This window comes from Gavialis gangeticus, unplaced genomic scaffold, assembly GCF_001723915.1.
Source record: "Gavialis gangeticus isolate Ggan-Ray unplaced genomic scaffold, GavGan_comp1, whole genome shotgun sequence".
Classification (NCBI taxonomy): Eukaryota; Metazoa; Chordata; order Crocodylia; family Gavialidae; genus Gavialis; species Gavialis gangeticus.
Window position 1 is genome coordinate 21,515,145 of NW_017729011.1, and position 12,614 is coordinate 21,527,758.

General features: G+C 55.1%; 1 protein-coding gene across 1 annotated transcript in view; it reads left to right on the top strand.

Annotated features, from left to right (window-relative positions):
* Nucleotides 1-12,614, top strand: part of NOTCH1 (notch 1) — a gene marked incomplete at its 5' end in the record, with an annotated part of 66,938 nt that overhangs the window by 53,598 nt on the left and 726 nt on the right. The window contains 16 exons of the mRNA XM_019510308.1: nt 431-632; nt 771-924; nt 1,902-2,086; nt 2,637-2,769; nt 3,104-3,361; nt 3,461-3,573; nt 4,507-5,078; nt 5,757-6,185; nt 6,990-7,138; nt 7,759-7,975; nt 8,320-8,410; nt 8,692-8,857; nt 9,641-9,936; nt 10,395-10,542; nt 10,658-10,755; nt 11,361-12,605. Coding sequence (XP_019365853.1) covers nt 431-632; nt 771-924; nt 1,902-2,086; nt 2,637-2,769; nt 3,104-3,361; nt 3,461-3,573; nt 4,507-5,078; nt 5,757-6,185; nt 6,990-7,138; nt 7,759-7,975; nt 8,320-8,410; nt 8,692-8,857; nt 9,641-9,936; nt 10,395-10,542; nt 10,658-10,755; nt 11,361-12,605 — 4,456 coding nt within the window. The remainder of the gene's footprint in view (nt 1-430; nt 633-770; nt 925-1,901; nt 2,087-2,636; nt 2,770-3,103; nt 3,362-3,460; nt 3,574-4,506; nt 5,079-5,756; nt 6,186-6,989; nt 7,139-7,758; nt 7,976-8,319; nt 8,411-8,691; nt 8,858-9,640; nt 9,937-10,394; nt 10,543-10,657; nt 10,756-11,360; nt 12,606-12,614) is intronic.

A 12,614-nucleotide genomic window follows, 5' to 3' on the forward strand; every position in this document is an offset into this window, starting at 1 on the left:
AGTGGCCGCCTCCCTGCAGAGATGCATCTGGGCCATTCATAGTGGGACCTGGAGGTCTTGGACCAGCACAGGTGGAAAAGCCGCTGGTGATTTCAGTCGCAAAGCTCCCTCGGCCTTCAGTGGGATCTGGGCCTGGCCCAAGGGACCGGGCTGCCGTGTAAATAGCTTAGCGTAGAACGTGGCTCTTCAGAGGGGATCCAGTCAACTGGGGGGTCTTGCATAGCAGGAGCATCAGATACATAGCAGCCCCATGCCCTGCTCTGGCATTAGCGGCTGAGCTCAGAGAGGGACAGCTCAGGAAGGGGCTCAGCTGCCTGGCCCTCCACTTCCCCATGAACCGGTTTCTGTGCATCAAGGGGCCTGGGGAGCTGGGACGCCAAGCAAGCAGGAGCAGCGGTTTATGTGGAAGCTATGTTTGCTCTCCCCCCAGCTCCTGTTTCAACGGGGGGACCTGTGTGGACGGCATCAACACCTTCACCTGCGTGTGCCCGTCCGGCTTCACAGGCAGCTACTGCGAGCATGACATCAATGAGTGCGACTCCAGGCCCTGCCTGAACGGGGGCACCTGCCAGGACAGCTACGGGACATACAAGTGCACCTGCCCGCAGGGCTACACCGGCCTCAACTGCCAGGTATGGAGCAGATGGCCTGTTAGTGCTGCGGGACCGGACCTGCATCCTGCCAGACCGTTTCTACTAGCTAAGGATTTGTCCCTGTCCTGGGTTGCTGCAGCCCTACTCATTTCACCTCTGGGGCTCCTTCTCTTCCAGAACCTGGTGCGCTGGTGCGACTCTTCGCCCTGCAAGAACGGGGGCAAGTGCTGGCAGACCAACAACCTGTACCGCTGCGAGTGCAACAGTGGCTGGACAGGCCTCTACTGCGATGTCCCCAGTGTATCCTGCGAAGTGGCTGCCAAGCAGCAAGGTAACACCTGGCTTTACTGTTTGGTTTGAAGCAAGAGCCTCCTGGGGTCTTGTAAACGCTCAGATGTTTAGCATCCGATTGCCTGAGAATGGGGTGACCCTCACTCAGCCCCGGGTCTGGGGGAATGAGAGGCAGGGGTGGCTGTGCATTGCCTCTGTGCTTCCCCAGTTGCCAGCTCAGCCTCTGGTGCAAGGTAGAGCAGCTTCAGGGCTGCTCTAAGTTACACCAACTCAGCATTTCCCCTCCCTGGATAGTGGCACTTGGGAGAAACGCCCAAAGTGCTGCATCCTGAAGGACTGAGCTTTTTAACTCATGCTTCGTAGCCCAAAGGGTGTGAAACTCATGCTTCCAGGTTTTGCTCATTGCCACAAGGGGCTGGGAAGGGATTATTTTCCCCTTCCGATTGCTGTGCACATCAGGGGGCGGGAGGGAGGGATTCACTGGGTGTTGGCTGCAGCTTGGGATGGTGACAGGGCTGTGCCCATGCTTCTGCTGGGACGTAAACCCAGAGGTTCCTGACTAAAGTGTCTTGCTCCTTTGCTCAGGGTCAGGCCATATTTGGGATCAAGAAAGGATTTTGCCCCATGGTTGGATCGGTACAGACAGTTGGGGGGTTGCCTTCCTATGTAGCGTGGGACATGGCCCTCTTCCTTGGATTTCTCCAGCATATTTTAACCATCTTTGCAGCTGCAGGATGTTGGCCTCCATGATCCCCCTGCTTTACCCGTGGCAGGTTCAGGCATTATCTCTTGTCAGGGTTGACAGTGCAGTTTTGCTAAGAGGTTGGACAATGGGTTTGGACAGGGCTGCTCCTGCCTCAGGCAGGGGGTTGGACCAGACGTGACCTCCAGAGGTGCCTTCCAGCCTGACTTCTCTGTGATCCGATGACTCCTGGCCCCGCTCTGTGCAAATGTGGCCTGGCGTTCCTGGAGTGGCTCGCGTCTCACTGTGAGCTCTCTGGCCTTGTGCTCTCGCAGGGATCGACGTGGCACATCTGTGCAGGAACTCCGGCCTCTGCGTGGACACGGGCAACACTCACTTCTGCCGCTGCCAGGCCGGCTACACGGGCAGCTACTGCGAGGAGCAGGTGGACGAGTGCTCCCCGAACCCCTGCCAGAACGGAGCCACCTGCACTGACTACCTGGGAGGCTACTCCTGCGAGGTACGCCGCCCGGCCGGAGTGGGTTACGCACGCGCCGTGTCGCTCTGGGAGGTATAGTGAGAGCAGAGGCCTGGGGGACCGGCGTCCTGGGTTCTAGTCCTGCCTCTCCACTGCCCCTGAGACGTGGCCCTTCCCATGCTGCTGCTCTTGCCATCAGGAAAATGGGATCAGTTCATCACAAGACATTAGCAGTGTGCTGAGATCTGCAGGTGGAAATAGCAGCATCCATGCTACTCGCTGCCTTTCTGTCGGACTTTTCCTGCCATCTTTGTCTCGCAGAGATGACCACATCCTGTGGTTTGCTTAAGATGAAGCAGTTTGCAGCTGCTTTTGTCTTTAGCACTGAGGTGCAGGTATTGTTGCTGAGGGTAGGGAAAGCTGCCCTTGGCCCATGCATTGGCTCTTTTGGCCACAGCTCCCCATGTAGCAGCTCAAGGGGAAGCAGAGATGTTCCCATAACATGGTGCCTGGCGCACTACAGGAGTCTTGGACCCCCACGTTCAGTATCAGGGTGGATATAACTGATGGCTTCCTTGCTTTTCCCTGGTAGTGTGTTGCTGGCTATCATGGAGTTAACTGCTCCGAGGAGATCAATGAGTGCCTGTCTCACCCCTGCCAGAATGGAGGAACCTGCATCGATCTCATCAATACCTACAAATGCTCCTGTCCCAGAGGCACTCAAGGTAAATGAATTCCCCTGGCAGGAGGAAGCCGTGCAGAGGGCAGATACCCTTGGTATCTGGTCATTAGCATCTGCACGTACCCACTGCTCTGAGGGAAGAAGCAAATGCAGTAACAGGAGGCTGAATTGGCTCATTAACAGAGCCAGTGAGGACATATAACCTTGGGGCCACTCTGCCAGAGGCTTTTGGGCCCCGGAGCTTACACCCCTGCTGTGCATCGGGTGGGATGTTGGCAAGCAGCTTCTGGGCTCACAGGGTGAGACCCCACCCGTGACTTGCCCATTTCTGTCTGACCACAACTGTGTTGCCCCCTGCCCCCGCTCTCGCCCCCCAGGGGTGCACTGTGAAATCAACATTGATGACTGCAGCCCGTTTTTCGACCCCGTCACCCTGGGGCCCAAGTGCTTCAACAACGGCAAGTGCACAGACAGGGTGGGTGGCTACAGCTGCATCTGCCCGCCCGGCTTCGTTGGGGAGCGCTGCGAAGGGGACGTCAACGAGTGCCTGTCCAACCCCTGCGACACGCGCGGCACCCAGAACTGCGTGCAGCGCGTCAACGATTACAAGTGCGAGTGCCGGCCGGGGTATGCAGGTGAGTGCACCCCCTTGCTCCTGCCGCTCCTCCCTGCCAGGGAGCCCCGCTGCTGTGGGCAACACGTCACACTCGTGCCGGCTTTCTCTCTCCCTGCAGGGCGCCGCTGTGACACCGTGGTGGACGGCTGCAAAGGCAAGCCCTGCAGGAATGGTGGAACGTGTGCGGTTGCCAGTAACACCGGCCGTGGCTTCATTTGCAAATGCCCCCCTGTACGTACCCGCTACCCCCTGGATGGCATGGGACAGTGCTGGTGGGAGGGTGGATGGGATGAGCCAGTGGCCCCTTCAGGCTTCAAAGCTAGGAGGCCTGGTGTGGAACGTGAAATAAATGCTCCAGGGGGAACCCGAAAGCCTCTGGCCAACAGGCTGGATTTCACGAACCTTACTGCAGCAGCGAGCAGTGATTCACTGGAGTGATCCTGTTGTATTCAGTGGGACTCCTCGTGTGAGCAGAGTGGCTGGCCAGTGCGAATTGAGGGGCTCACAGTCTGGCCTCAGATAGTGAGGGCGCCAGGGGCTCTGATATCTAGGACTGAGGGTGTGAGAGCTGTAATGATGGCAGAGGGAGAGGGACAGGGGTTGTTGCTGGCATCCCCTGGCAGGAGGAGTGCCCGCTACTATCCCTCTCTACAAGGTCAGGCAGATTTGTGGGGGGTGTCAAGGGAAAACGCCCTAGCACTGTGACCTGCAAGGGCTCCCTCCACAGCTTGGGAAAACACCATGAGTTTGCCTCTTTAATGCTGCTCGAGTGATCCTCTAGGAGGGACTGCCGGCTGCAGGTCACGGTGGAGGAGTTGCTGGTCACTGAGCAGCTACCATTTCAGTTCATGTGCAGAGGCTGCACCCTCGGCTTGCTGTGGTTTGAGTTGTTCGGTGCCAAATTCCCAGTTAACTTTCAATGGACCCTGTGCACCCGGGCTCCCGTACGCTCCTGAACCTCATGGCCATGTGGGACACTCGCAGCTCCAGGGTCGCACTTACGAGGAGGGGAGCATTAGGCATCTGCTGAAGAGCTGGGGGGCAGAGCAGTGCACTGAGTCACTGCCCTGCTTACGCTGTGCATCCGTCCTGCCCAACACTGCAGGCCCAGGCAGCGCGCCGCCAAGAACGCTAACCTTCTCCCCCTTGCTCTGGTCCCCCCAGGGTTTCGTCGGGGCCACCTGTGAAAATGATGCGCGCACCTGCGGGAACCTGCACTGCCTGAACGGTGGCACCTGCATCTCCATCCACAAGAGCTCCAAGTGCATGTGCGCACCAGCCTTCACGGGGCCGGAGTGCCAGTACCCGGCCAGCAGCCCCTGCATTTCGAACCCCTGCTACAACGGGGGCACCTGTGAGTTCTTCAGCGAGGCGGCTCCCTACTACCAGTGCAGCTGCCCCACTAACTTTAATGGCCTGAACTGCCACATCCTCGATTTCGACTTCCCTGGCGGGTTGGGCCAGGACATCATCCCGCCCAAGATCGAGGAGAAATGCGAGATCCCCGAATGCGCGGGGTACGCCGGCAACAAGATCTGCGACGGGAAGTGCAACAACCACGCCTGCGGCTGGGATGGAGGGGACTGCTCCCTCAACTTCAACGACCCCTGGAAGAACTGCTCCCAGTCGCTGCAGTGTTGGAAGTACTTCGATGACGGGAAGTGCGATTCCCAGTGCAACAATGCTGGCTGCTTGTACGATGGCTTCGACTGCCAGAAGGTGGAAGGGCAGTGCAAGTAAGTGACCTGGTCCCCATCCCGCAGCCCTGTCAAGCTGTGATCTCTAGGCTTATGGACAACTGCTTCCTTTGTATTTAACAGTGCTTTGCCTCTCCCTGTTGTACATCATGTGGGGCCAAATCTCAAGCAATGGCAGCATCCGTTGACCTCCATGGGAGTTGGCTCCTCCCGACTGCCTTGTATGCCCCCATGGCCCCTGCTGGCTTCCTGGCTTGCATCCTTGCCAGTTGTTCATCCTACATAGAAATTCACCCCTCAGGTGTAGAGCAGGAGCGTGCTGAGTCCTTGAGGACTGGGATGAGAACGACAGCAAAAAAGCAGTGTGGTGCTCTGTGAAATGGGTCTAGGGTTAGTAATACAGGCATTTGCTGGACGTTTATGTTTGCAGTAGTAGGATTGCTGTTTGGGTAATTGTAATCCGTTCCCATCAGTCATGGCCTTCACTCCCTGTCCTGAATTGCTGCTAGCAGTATAACTGCCATGACTTTTCACCCCAGAGGTGGTTGCTTTTCTGTGTCGCAAAAAGCAGTTTCCTTCTTGGTCAGCTGTCCAGGATCTAACTGGGGGAGGAGCGCTGCAGCTATGGGAGAGGGCTCCCTAGATCGCGAGTCGTTCTCCTCCTGGGTGGTAAGAAGAGCGGCTCTGTGTCTAACATTTTCTCTCCCTTCTGCCTAGCCCTCTGTACGACCAGTACTGCAAAGATCACTTCTCGGATGGGCACTGCGACCAGGGGTGTAACAATGCCGAGTGCGAGTGGGACGGGCTGGACTGTGCCAACAACATGCCGGAGAAACTCGCCGATGGCACGTTGGTTGTGGTGGTGCTGATCACCCCGGAGAACCTAACGAACAACTCCTCCCACTTCCTTCGGGAGCTCAGCCGTGTGCTCCACACCAACGTGGTCTTCAAGAAGAACGCCCAGGGCGAGTATATGATCTTCCCCTACTATGGCAATGAGGAGGAGCTGAAGAAGCATCACATCAAGAGGTCCACGGAGAACTGGTCAGACATGCCCAGCGCTGTCTTCAACAAGCTGAAGACATCCCTGTACTCCAGCGCTGGCAGGAGGCAGCGGAGAGAGCTGGATCAGATGGACGTCAGAGGGTGAGGGCGCTGGGGAAGAGGTTTTTCTCTCCTCTGGCTGAACAGCAGTCCCTTTGCTTTATTGGTACCCAGCACCTGCTGGAAAGGAAAGGCTGTGGGTCAGGGTGTTTCACTCTGGTTTTGCTTTAAAGAGGAGCCAAAACTAGAGTTCCCTTCTGCAAGGGAAAAGTCGTGACAAAGGAGAAAGCGGGGCAAGTTTCTGGTTGATTGGTTGGCTGGTGCCACTACTGCTACAAGGAGCAGGCCTAAGGGAGTGTTGTATGCTAGGGGTCAGGGCAAGGGAGGCCAGGGACTGGAGGTCAGGCGTAGGAAGTCAGGTACTTGAGCCTGGCATTGTCCATGAGTGATACTGGCTCTCAGGTCATGTTATGAGGTTGAATTGCTACCCAGTTGTAAACCCGGGGTGATCCTTGGTTTGACTGCAAAGGACCTCGTTCTCCTCCCGCTCATGCTGGTGTGGATCAAAAGTGGCTAAATCCAATGGTGTTGCAATGCTGCAGCACCGGGGGAAGAAGAGACGCTGGCCCCACACAGCAGCTGCATTTACTGTGAGAGATCTCCTCGTGGTGCTGAGCATAGACACATGGCTGAATCCCAGTGCCCTCAGTCAAATACCAGCTGAGCTGTCATCAGTGAGAGTTTTGCCTAAGTTCGGCCTGGAGGATTTAAGCTGATCACGAGTCAAAAACTTCCCACCTTCCCTCTCCTCCTCCTTCTGGTGTGGGGCTGTGGGGAGACCGGAGTCAGGCCCTTTCTTCAGTCTGATCATTGCTCCTCGTCTCCCTTTCCCCTTCTGCCCAACAGCTCCATCGTCTACTTGGAGATCGACAACCGTCAGTGCATCCAGTCCTCTTCCCAGTGCTTCCAGAGCGCAACCGATGTGGCCGCTTTCCTGGGTGCCTTGGCCTCTCTCGGCAATCTGAACATCCCCTACAAAATAGAGGCTGTTAAAAGTAAGTGTAGCCAGCAGCGGCCGGGGGGATTGAGATGGGAAGGACCGAAACTTCCCAGCGCACGTCCGCGATCCAATTAGCAGCCAGCCGAGCTCAGAGCGTTGTATCCAGAGACAGTCTGGATTTAATAACCTTGACTCTCTCTCTTTTTTTTTTTTTTTTTTAAACTATGTTGTTAAACTATTGCTGCATTATGTTTTATTTTGCTTAGTCCAGGTTTACTTGAAAATCATTAGAGCTATAAAAGACAAAAAAAAAAATCCCAGCTCCAATCAATGAGTGACATGCCAGGAGTTGAAGTTTGTATCTTGAAAATCCCCCTAAATCCTTCTGCCTTAACAGCTCAATGCGAGAGCAGTGATTTGAAGTTGGTTAATCCTTTTCCTGAAAGGAGAAAAAAAAGTGAAGCTGTCTCCTGATGCAGCCAGCTTGTGCAGAGGAGAATTTGCCGATAGTTAGCAATTCTGATTAATAGCCTATAAAATGACCTTATTTTGGGGGATGATTTAGATCTGCCCGAGGTACCTTTATTTAACTAATTTCACTTCATTTTCGCTCCATCACTGGTTTGATATGCAGCTTAATGTCTCAGTTTCTCTGGGCGCCCCATTCTTTTCTAGGTGAAACAGCAGAGCCGCCCAGGAACTCCCAGCTATATCCTATGTATGTGGTGGGGGCTGTGCTCGTCTTGCTTGCCTTCATTGGAGTGGGGGTGCTGGTATCTCGGAAGCGACGCAGGGAGCATGGGCAGCTCTGGTTCCCAGAAGGCTTCAAAGTGACAGAGTCGAGCAAGAAGAAGCGACGGGAACCGCTAGGAGAGGATTCGGTCGGGCTAAAGTGAGTAATCTTATTGCTAACCTGTTACTGCGGAGCCCAGCTAGTGATCCAGCGCTGCTTTGAAGGAACCTTTAGAGCCGATCCTTGACAATCCAGTGGGGTAGGGGAAGATTATAGCAAGGTTGTTGCAAGGGGAGAACAATGCACTCATTTTCTGGGGATTTAAATACTAGGCAATCAGTGTGCCATTAGTTAAAATCCAGAGAAGCTTCATGGCAGGGAGCAATTCTTGGAAACTGCCCTGCTGATTGCTGCTTTTTGCATTTGCATGTGGAGGATCTGACCCATCATACCACAGCTGTGGCAGAAGGTTCCCTTCTGAAGTGTTTCCTTATTTAATTTAGACCTCTGAAAAATGCATCGGATGGCACCTTGATGGATGACAACCAGAATGAATGGGGCGATGAGGAGACCTTGGACACCAAGAAGTTCAGGGTGAGTTGATAAAACTGCTTCTCGTGCAGCTGCGAGTGCAGCACACCCACGGTCCCAGCTGTGGAGCGGGGCTGAGAAGTCGCAGAATGGCTCACTCCAAGGGCCGCTGGCCATGCCACTCCCTTCTTCCCAAGGGTGCAAATGCAGCTGCAGGTCTCCCCAAGCTCTAGTTTTAATCCCACTTCTTCTACATTCTCTTTCATTGTCCTTGAAGTCCTCATACCACAGTTTGATTTAAATTTCATTGTCCTTGAAGTCTGTGCCCTTCTGTCCCTTTGCAGTTCGAGGAACAGGCGATGCTGCCAGACACGGACGATCAGACAGATCACAGGCAGTGGACCCAACAGCACCTAGATGCAGCTGACCTCCGGATTTCCTCCATGGCACCCACACCGCCGCAGGGAGAAATCGATGCAGACTGCATGGATGTCAACGTGCGAGGGCCTGGTAGGGGAGAGCCTTATGTCTTCCTGCCGTGTTGGTCTCATGTCACGATCCCCTCTTCCCTTGTTTCCCGCGGCGAGGGGGCCTCTGGGAGCTGTGCTGCACACCATGTTGTCACATTGCACGCTAATGCCTGCCTGTGCATAAGCTAACATAAAGCGCCCCACCTGGGAGTCTTTCCAGGTCATATCTGTTATGCCTGAGTTCAGGTAACATGCCCCTGTGGAATTTGGTTTGCTTTAAGATCTCTTTCTATTTAACCACAAAGAGGGAAGTCAGAGAGCCCGAGAGGTTAGAGACAGGGGGGAAATACCTTTTAGCTGATCCAATCCATGTCTTTGCCAATACAGGATTCTTCCCCATAGGATGTGTCAGGGTGTTTTCTTACCTAGTCAAGTTTAACCATTCCAAGCACCCCTGCCTCCTTGGGAAATGTATTTCATAGCCAAACTGTCTTGGCAGACTTCTGAATTTCAGGACTCTTCTGCATGGCACCTTCCAGGTAAAAGGGGCTGCATAGTGCTTGAGGGAAAGGCATCCAAGACTCCCAGGTAAAATAGGGAAACCTATGAGTGGATACAGAAGGAGGATTACATCCATACCCACGTGAGAGGAAGGGTGATAGCATTTGATGTCTGGGATTGTCAGGAACCAGAGCTCGCTGTGCCATGAGCTCAAGGAGCTGCTGCTTATGCCTCATGGCTGCATTAAAACATCTTGTTGGGATAGTCTGCACTGGAGAAGGGCAAAAAGCTGCTGTTCACTGGGTGTCTCTCTGCTTTCCAGATGGCTTCACCCCACTTATGATAGCCTCCTGCAGCGGAGGAGGGCTGGAGACCGGCAACAGCGAAGAGGAGGACGATGCGCCGGCTGTCATCTCAGATTTCATCTACCAGGGCGCCAGCCTGCACAACCAGACAGACCGTACTGGGGAGACAGCGCTGCACCTGGCTGCCAGGTACTCCCGCTCCGATGCTGCCAAGCGCCTGCTGGAGGCCAGCGCCGATGCCAACATCCAGGACAACATGGGCAGGACGCCTCTGCACGCAGCTGTCTCAGCGGATGCCCAAGGAGTCTTCCAGGTATGTCAGCCTGCTGGGGGCTTCTGCTAGGGATCCCAAGCTGCTGGGCCATGTACCAGCACTGTGTGCTGGCCGTCAGCCCTGCGACATCTGTTTGTTCATCTTGCCCCAGAGTCTGTGCCCTGGCTTTTCAGAGGCAGCTTTGATTTCCCTGGAAAGTCTCCTGAGTCTGGGTCTTAGGATTTGCTGAGACACTGAGTGCTAAGGGGACAGTGTCCAGAGCCCCCTTATTAACAGCAGGACAGGTAGAGCACAGCAGGATGGTGCTTTCTCAGTGCTGCCCTGCTAATGTGCTCTTTCCCTAGACTGGACGGGCCAGCTGTAGGCACAGGAAGGGTAGTGCTGGCCCTGTCAGCCCTGGAGCTCACCGAGGATCCCAGCAAAGGGGCTGGAGGTTTGGGGACTGGGGAAGACCAGCTTTCTCACTTAACGTATGGTCGTCATCTCCGTGCACACAGATTCTGATTAGAAACAGAGCTACCGATCTGGATGCCCGCATGCACGATGGGACCACCCCTCTGATCCTGGCTGCCCGCCTGGCTGTGGAGGGCATGTTGGAGGATCTGATCAATTGCCACGCAGACGTCAATGCCGTGGATGACCTAGGTACTGCTTTAATCCAGAACGCAAGACACTCTGTCGGGGATTGATGTCAGGGACTTGTAGCTGGTGTTTTAACTGCTCACTAATGCACTCTGTCTTTCACCAACTTCCTCCACAGGCAAATCAGCACTGCACTGGGCAGCTGCTGTGAATAATGTTGAAGCTGCAATAGTGCTGCTGAAGAACGGTGCCAATAAAGACATGCAGAACAATAAGGTAGGTGGTCTGGGTGGGCACCTCAGGTAAGTCATTGGGAGGCTTCCAGATGCTCTGATGCATACCTGGTTTTTTGTGAAGTTAGTGGGAGTTGAATTGAAACAGCAGCCCAAGACCTGGTCCATTAGGTAGTGAGATCCATGCAGTGGCAGATAAGGGCTAAGCCATAAATGGGAACTTGCTTACCTCCCGACAGGCAGTGAGAACCTGACTGTGCATGAGATGCGGGAAATGACTCCACAGAATTAAAACATGGAGGCTTTCCGCCAAGTGTTGCTCTGAACCTAACCAGAAAAAGAGTAGCCAATACACACCGGGCCAGGGCACAACCCACATCCCAGATCCTTGCCTCATCTCCCAGGTGCCCCTTTTGCAGCTTGTGTCCTTCATACTAGAGCCATGCCAGGGTGCTTGCTACTCTGCCCCTGCCCTTTTCCTTTTGTTTGGGGTCAATCTGCTGAGCCTAGCAACTGCTTAGACAGCTACTGAGCTTCCTAGTTAGTACCAGTGTCTACAGATCTAACTAGGAATGCGAGGGCTGTGCTTATACAGGATACCAGTAAGCTCAGGCATTTCAAAACAAACCATGCTTGCCACATTTCCAGGAGGAGACACCGTTGTTCCTTGCGGCCAGGGAGGGGAGCTATGAAACGGCCAAAGTCCTCTTGGACCACTTTGCAAACCGCGATATCACGGACCACATGGACCGGCTCCCTCGGGACATCGCGCAGGAGCGCATGCACCACGACATCGTGCGGCTGCTGGATGAGTACAACCTGGTACGGAGCCCGCCGCTGCACAACGGGCCGCTGGGTGCCCCCACACTGTCCCCTCCACTCTGCTCTCCCAACAGCTACATCGGCAACTTGAAACCCGCCGTGCAGGGGAAGAAAGCTAGGAAACCAAGCACCAAGGGCCTGAGCTGCAACAGCAAGGATTCCAAAGACATCAAGGCCAGGAGGAAGAAATCACAAGATGGAAAAGGCTGCCTCCTGGATAGCTCCAGCGTGCTGTCGCCGGTGGACTCCCTGGAGTCACCCCATGGGTACCTGTCTGATGTAGCTTCTCCCCCGCTGATGACCTCTCCATTTCAGCAGTCACCGTCCATGCCTCTGAATCACCTGCCAGGCATGCCTGATGCCCACATAAGCATCAATCATCTCAACATGGCTGGGAAGCAGGACATGGCCATGGGCGGCACCAGCAGGATGGCCTTTGATTCGGTGCCTCCACGCCTCTCCCACCTCCCTGTTTCCAGCCCAAGCACGGTGATGAGTAGCACCCCTATGAATTTCTCTGTCAGCGGAGCTGCCAGCCTCAATGGGCAGTGCGACTGGCTGTCAAGGTTGCAGAACGGCATGGTCCAGAACCAGTATAACCCAATGAGAAACAACATGCAGCCAGCGACGCATCAGCAGAATCAAGGCCTTCAGCACGGCATGATGACCTCCCTGCATAACGGCATGCCCACCACGACCTTGTCACAAATGATGAGCTACCAGGCTATGCCAAACACCCGGCTGGCCTCCCAGCCTCATCTGATGCAGCCCCAGCAGTTGCAACAGATGCAGCAGCAGCAGAATTTACAGCAGCAGCTGCAACAGCAAAACATGCAGCCGCCTCAGGGGCCGCAGCCGCAGCCGCCACCATCGCAACAGCAGCATCACGGCGCCGCCTCGAATGCCAGCGGCCACCTGGGCCAGAACTTCCTGGGCAACGAGTTGAACCAGTCAGACATGCAGCCGGTGAGCGGCGGCTCCATGGCAGTGCACACCATCTTGCCGCAGGAGACCCAGATGCTGTCCACGTCTCTCCCATCCACCCTCACGCAGTCCATGACCACCACCCAGTTTTTAACA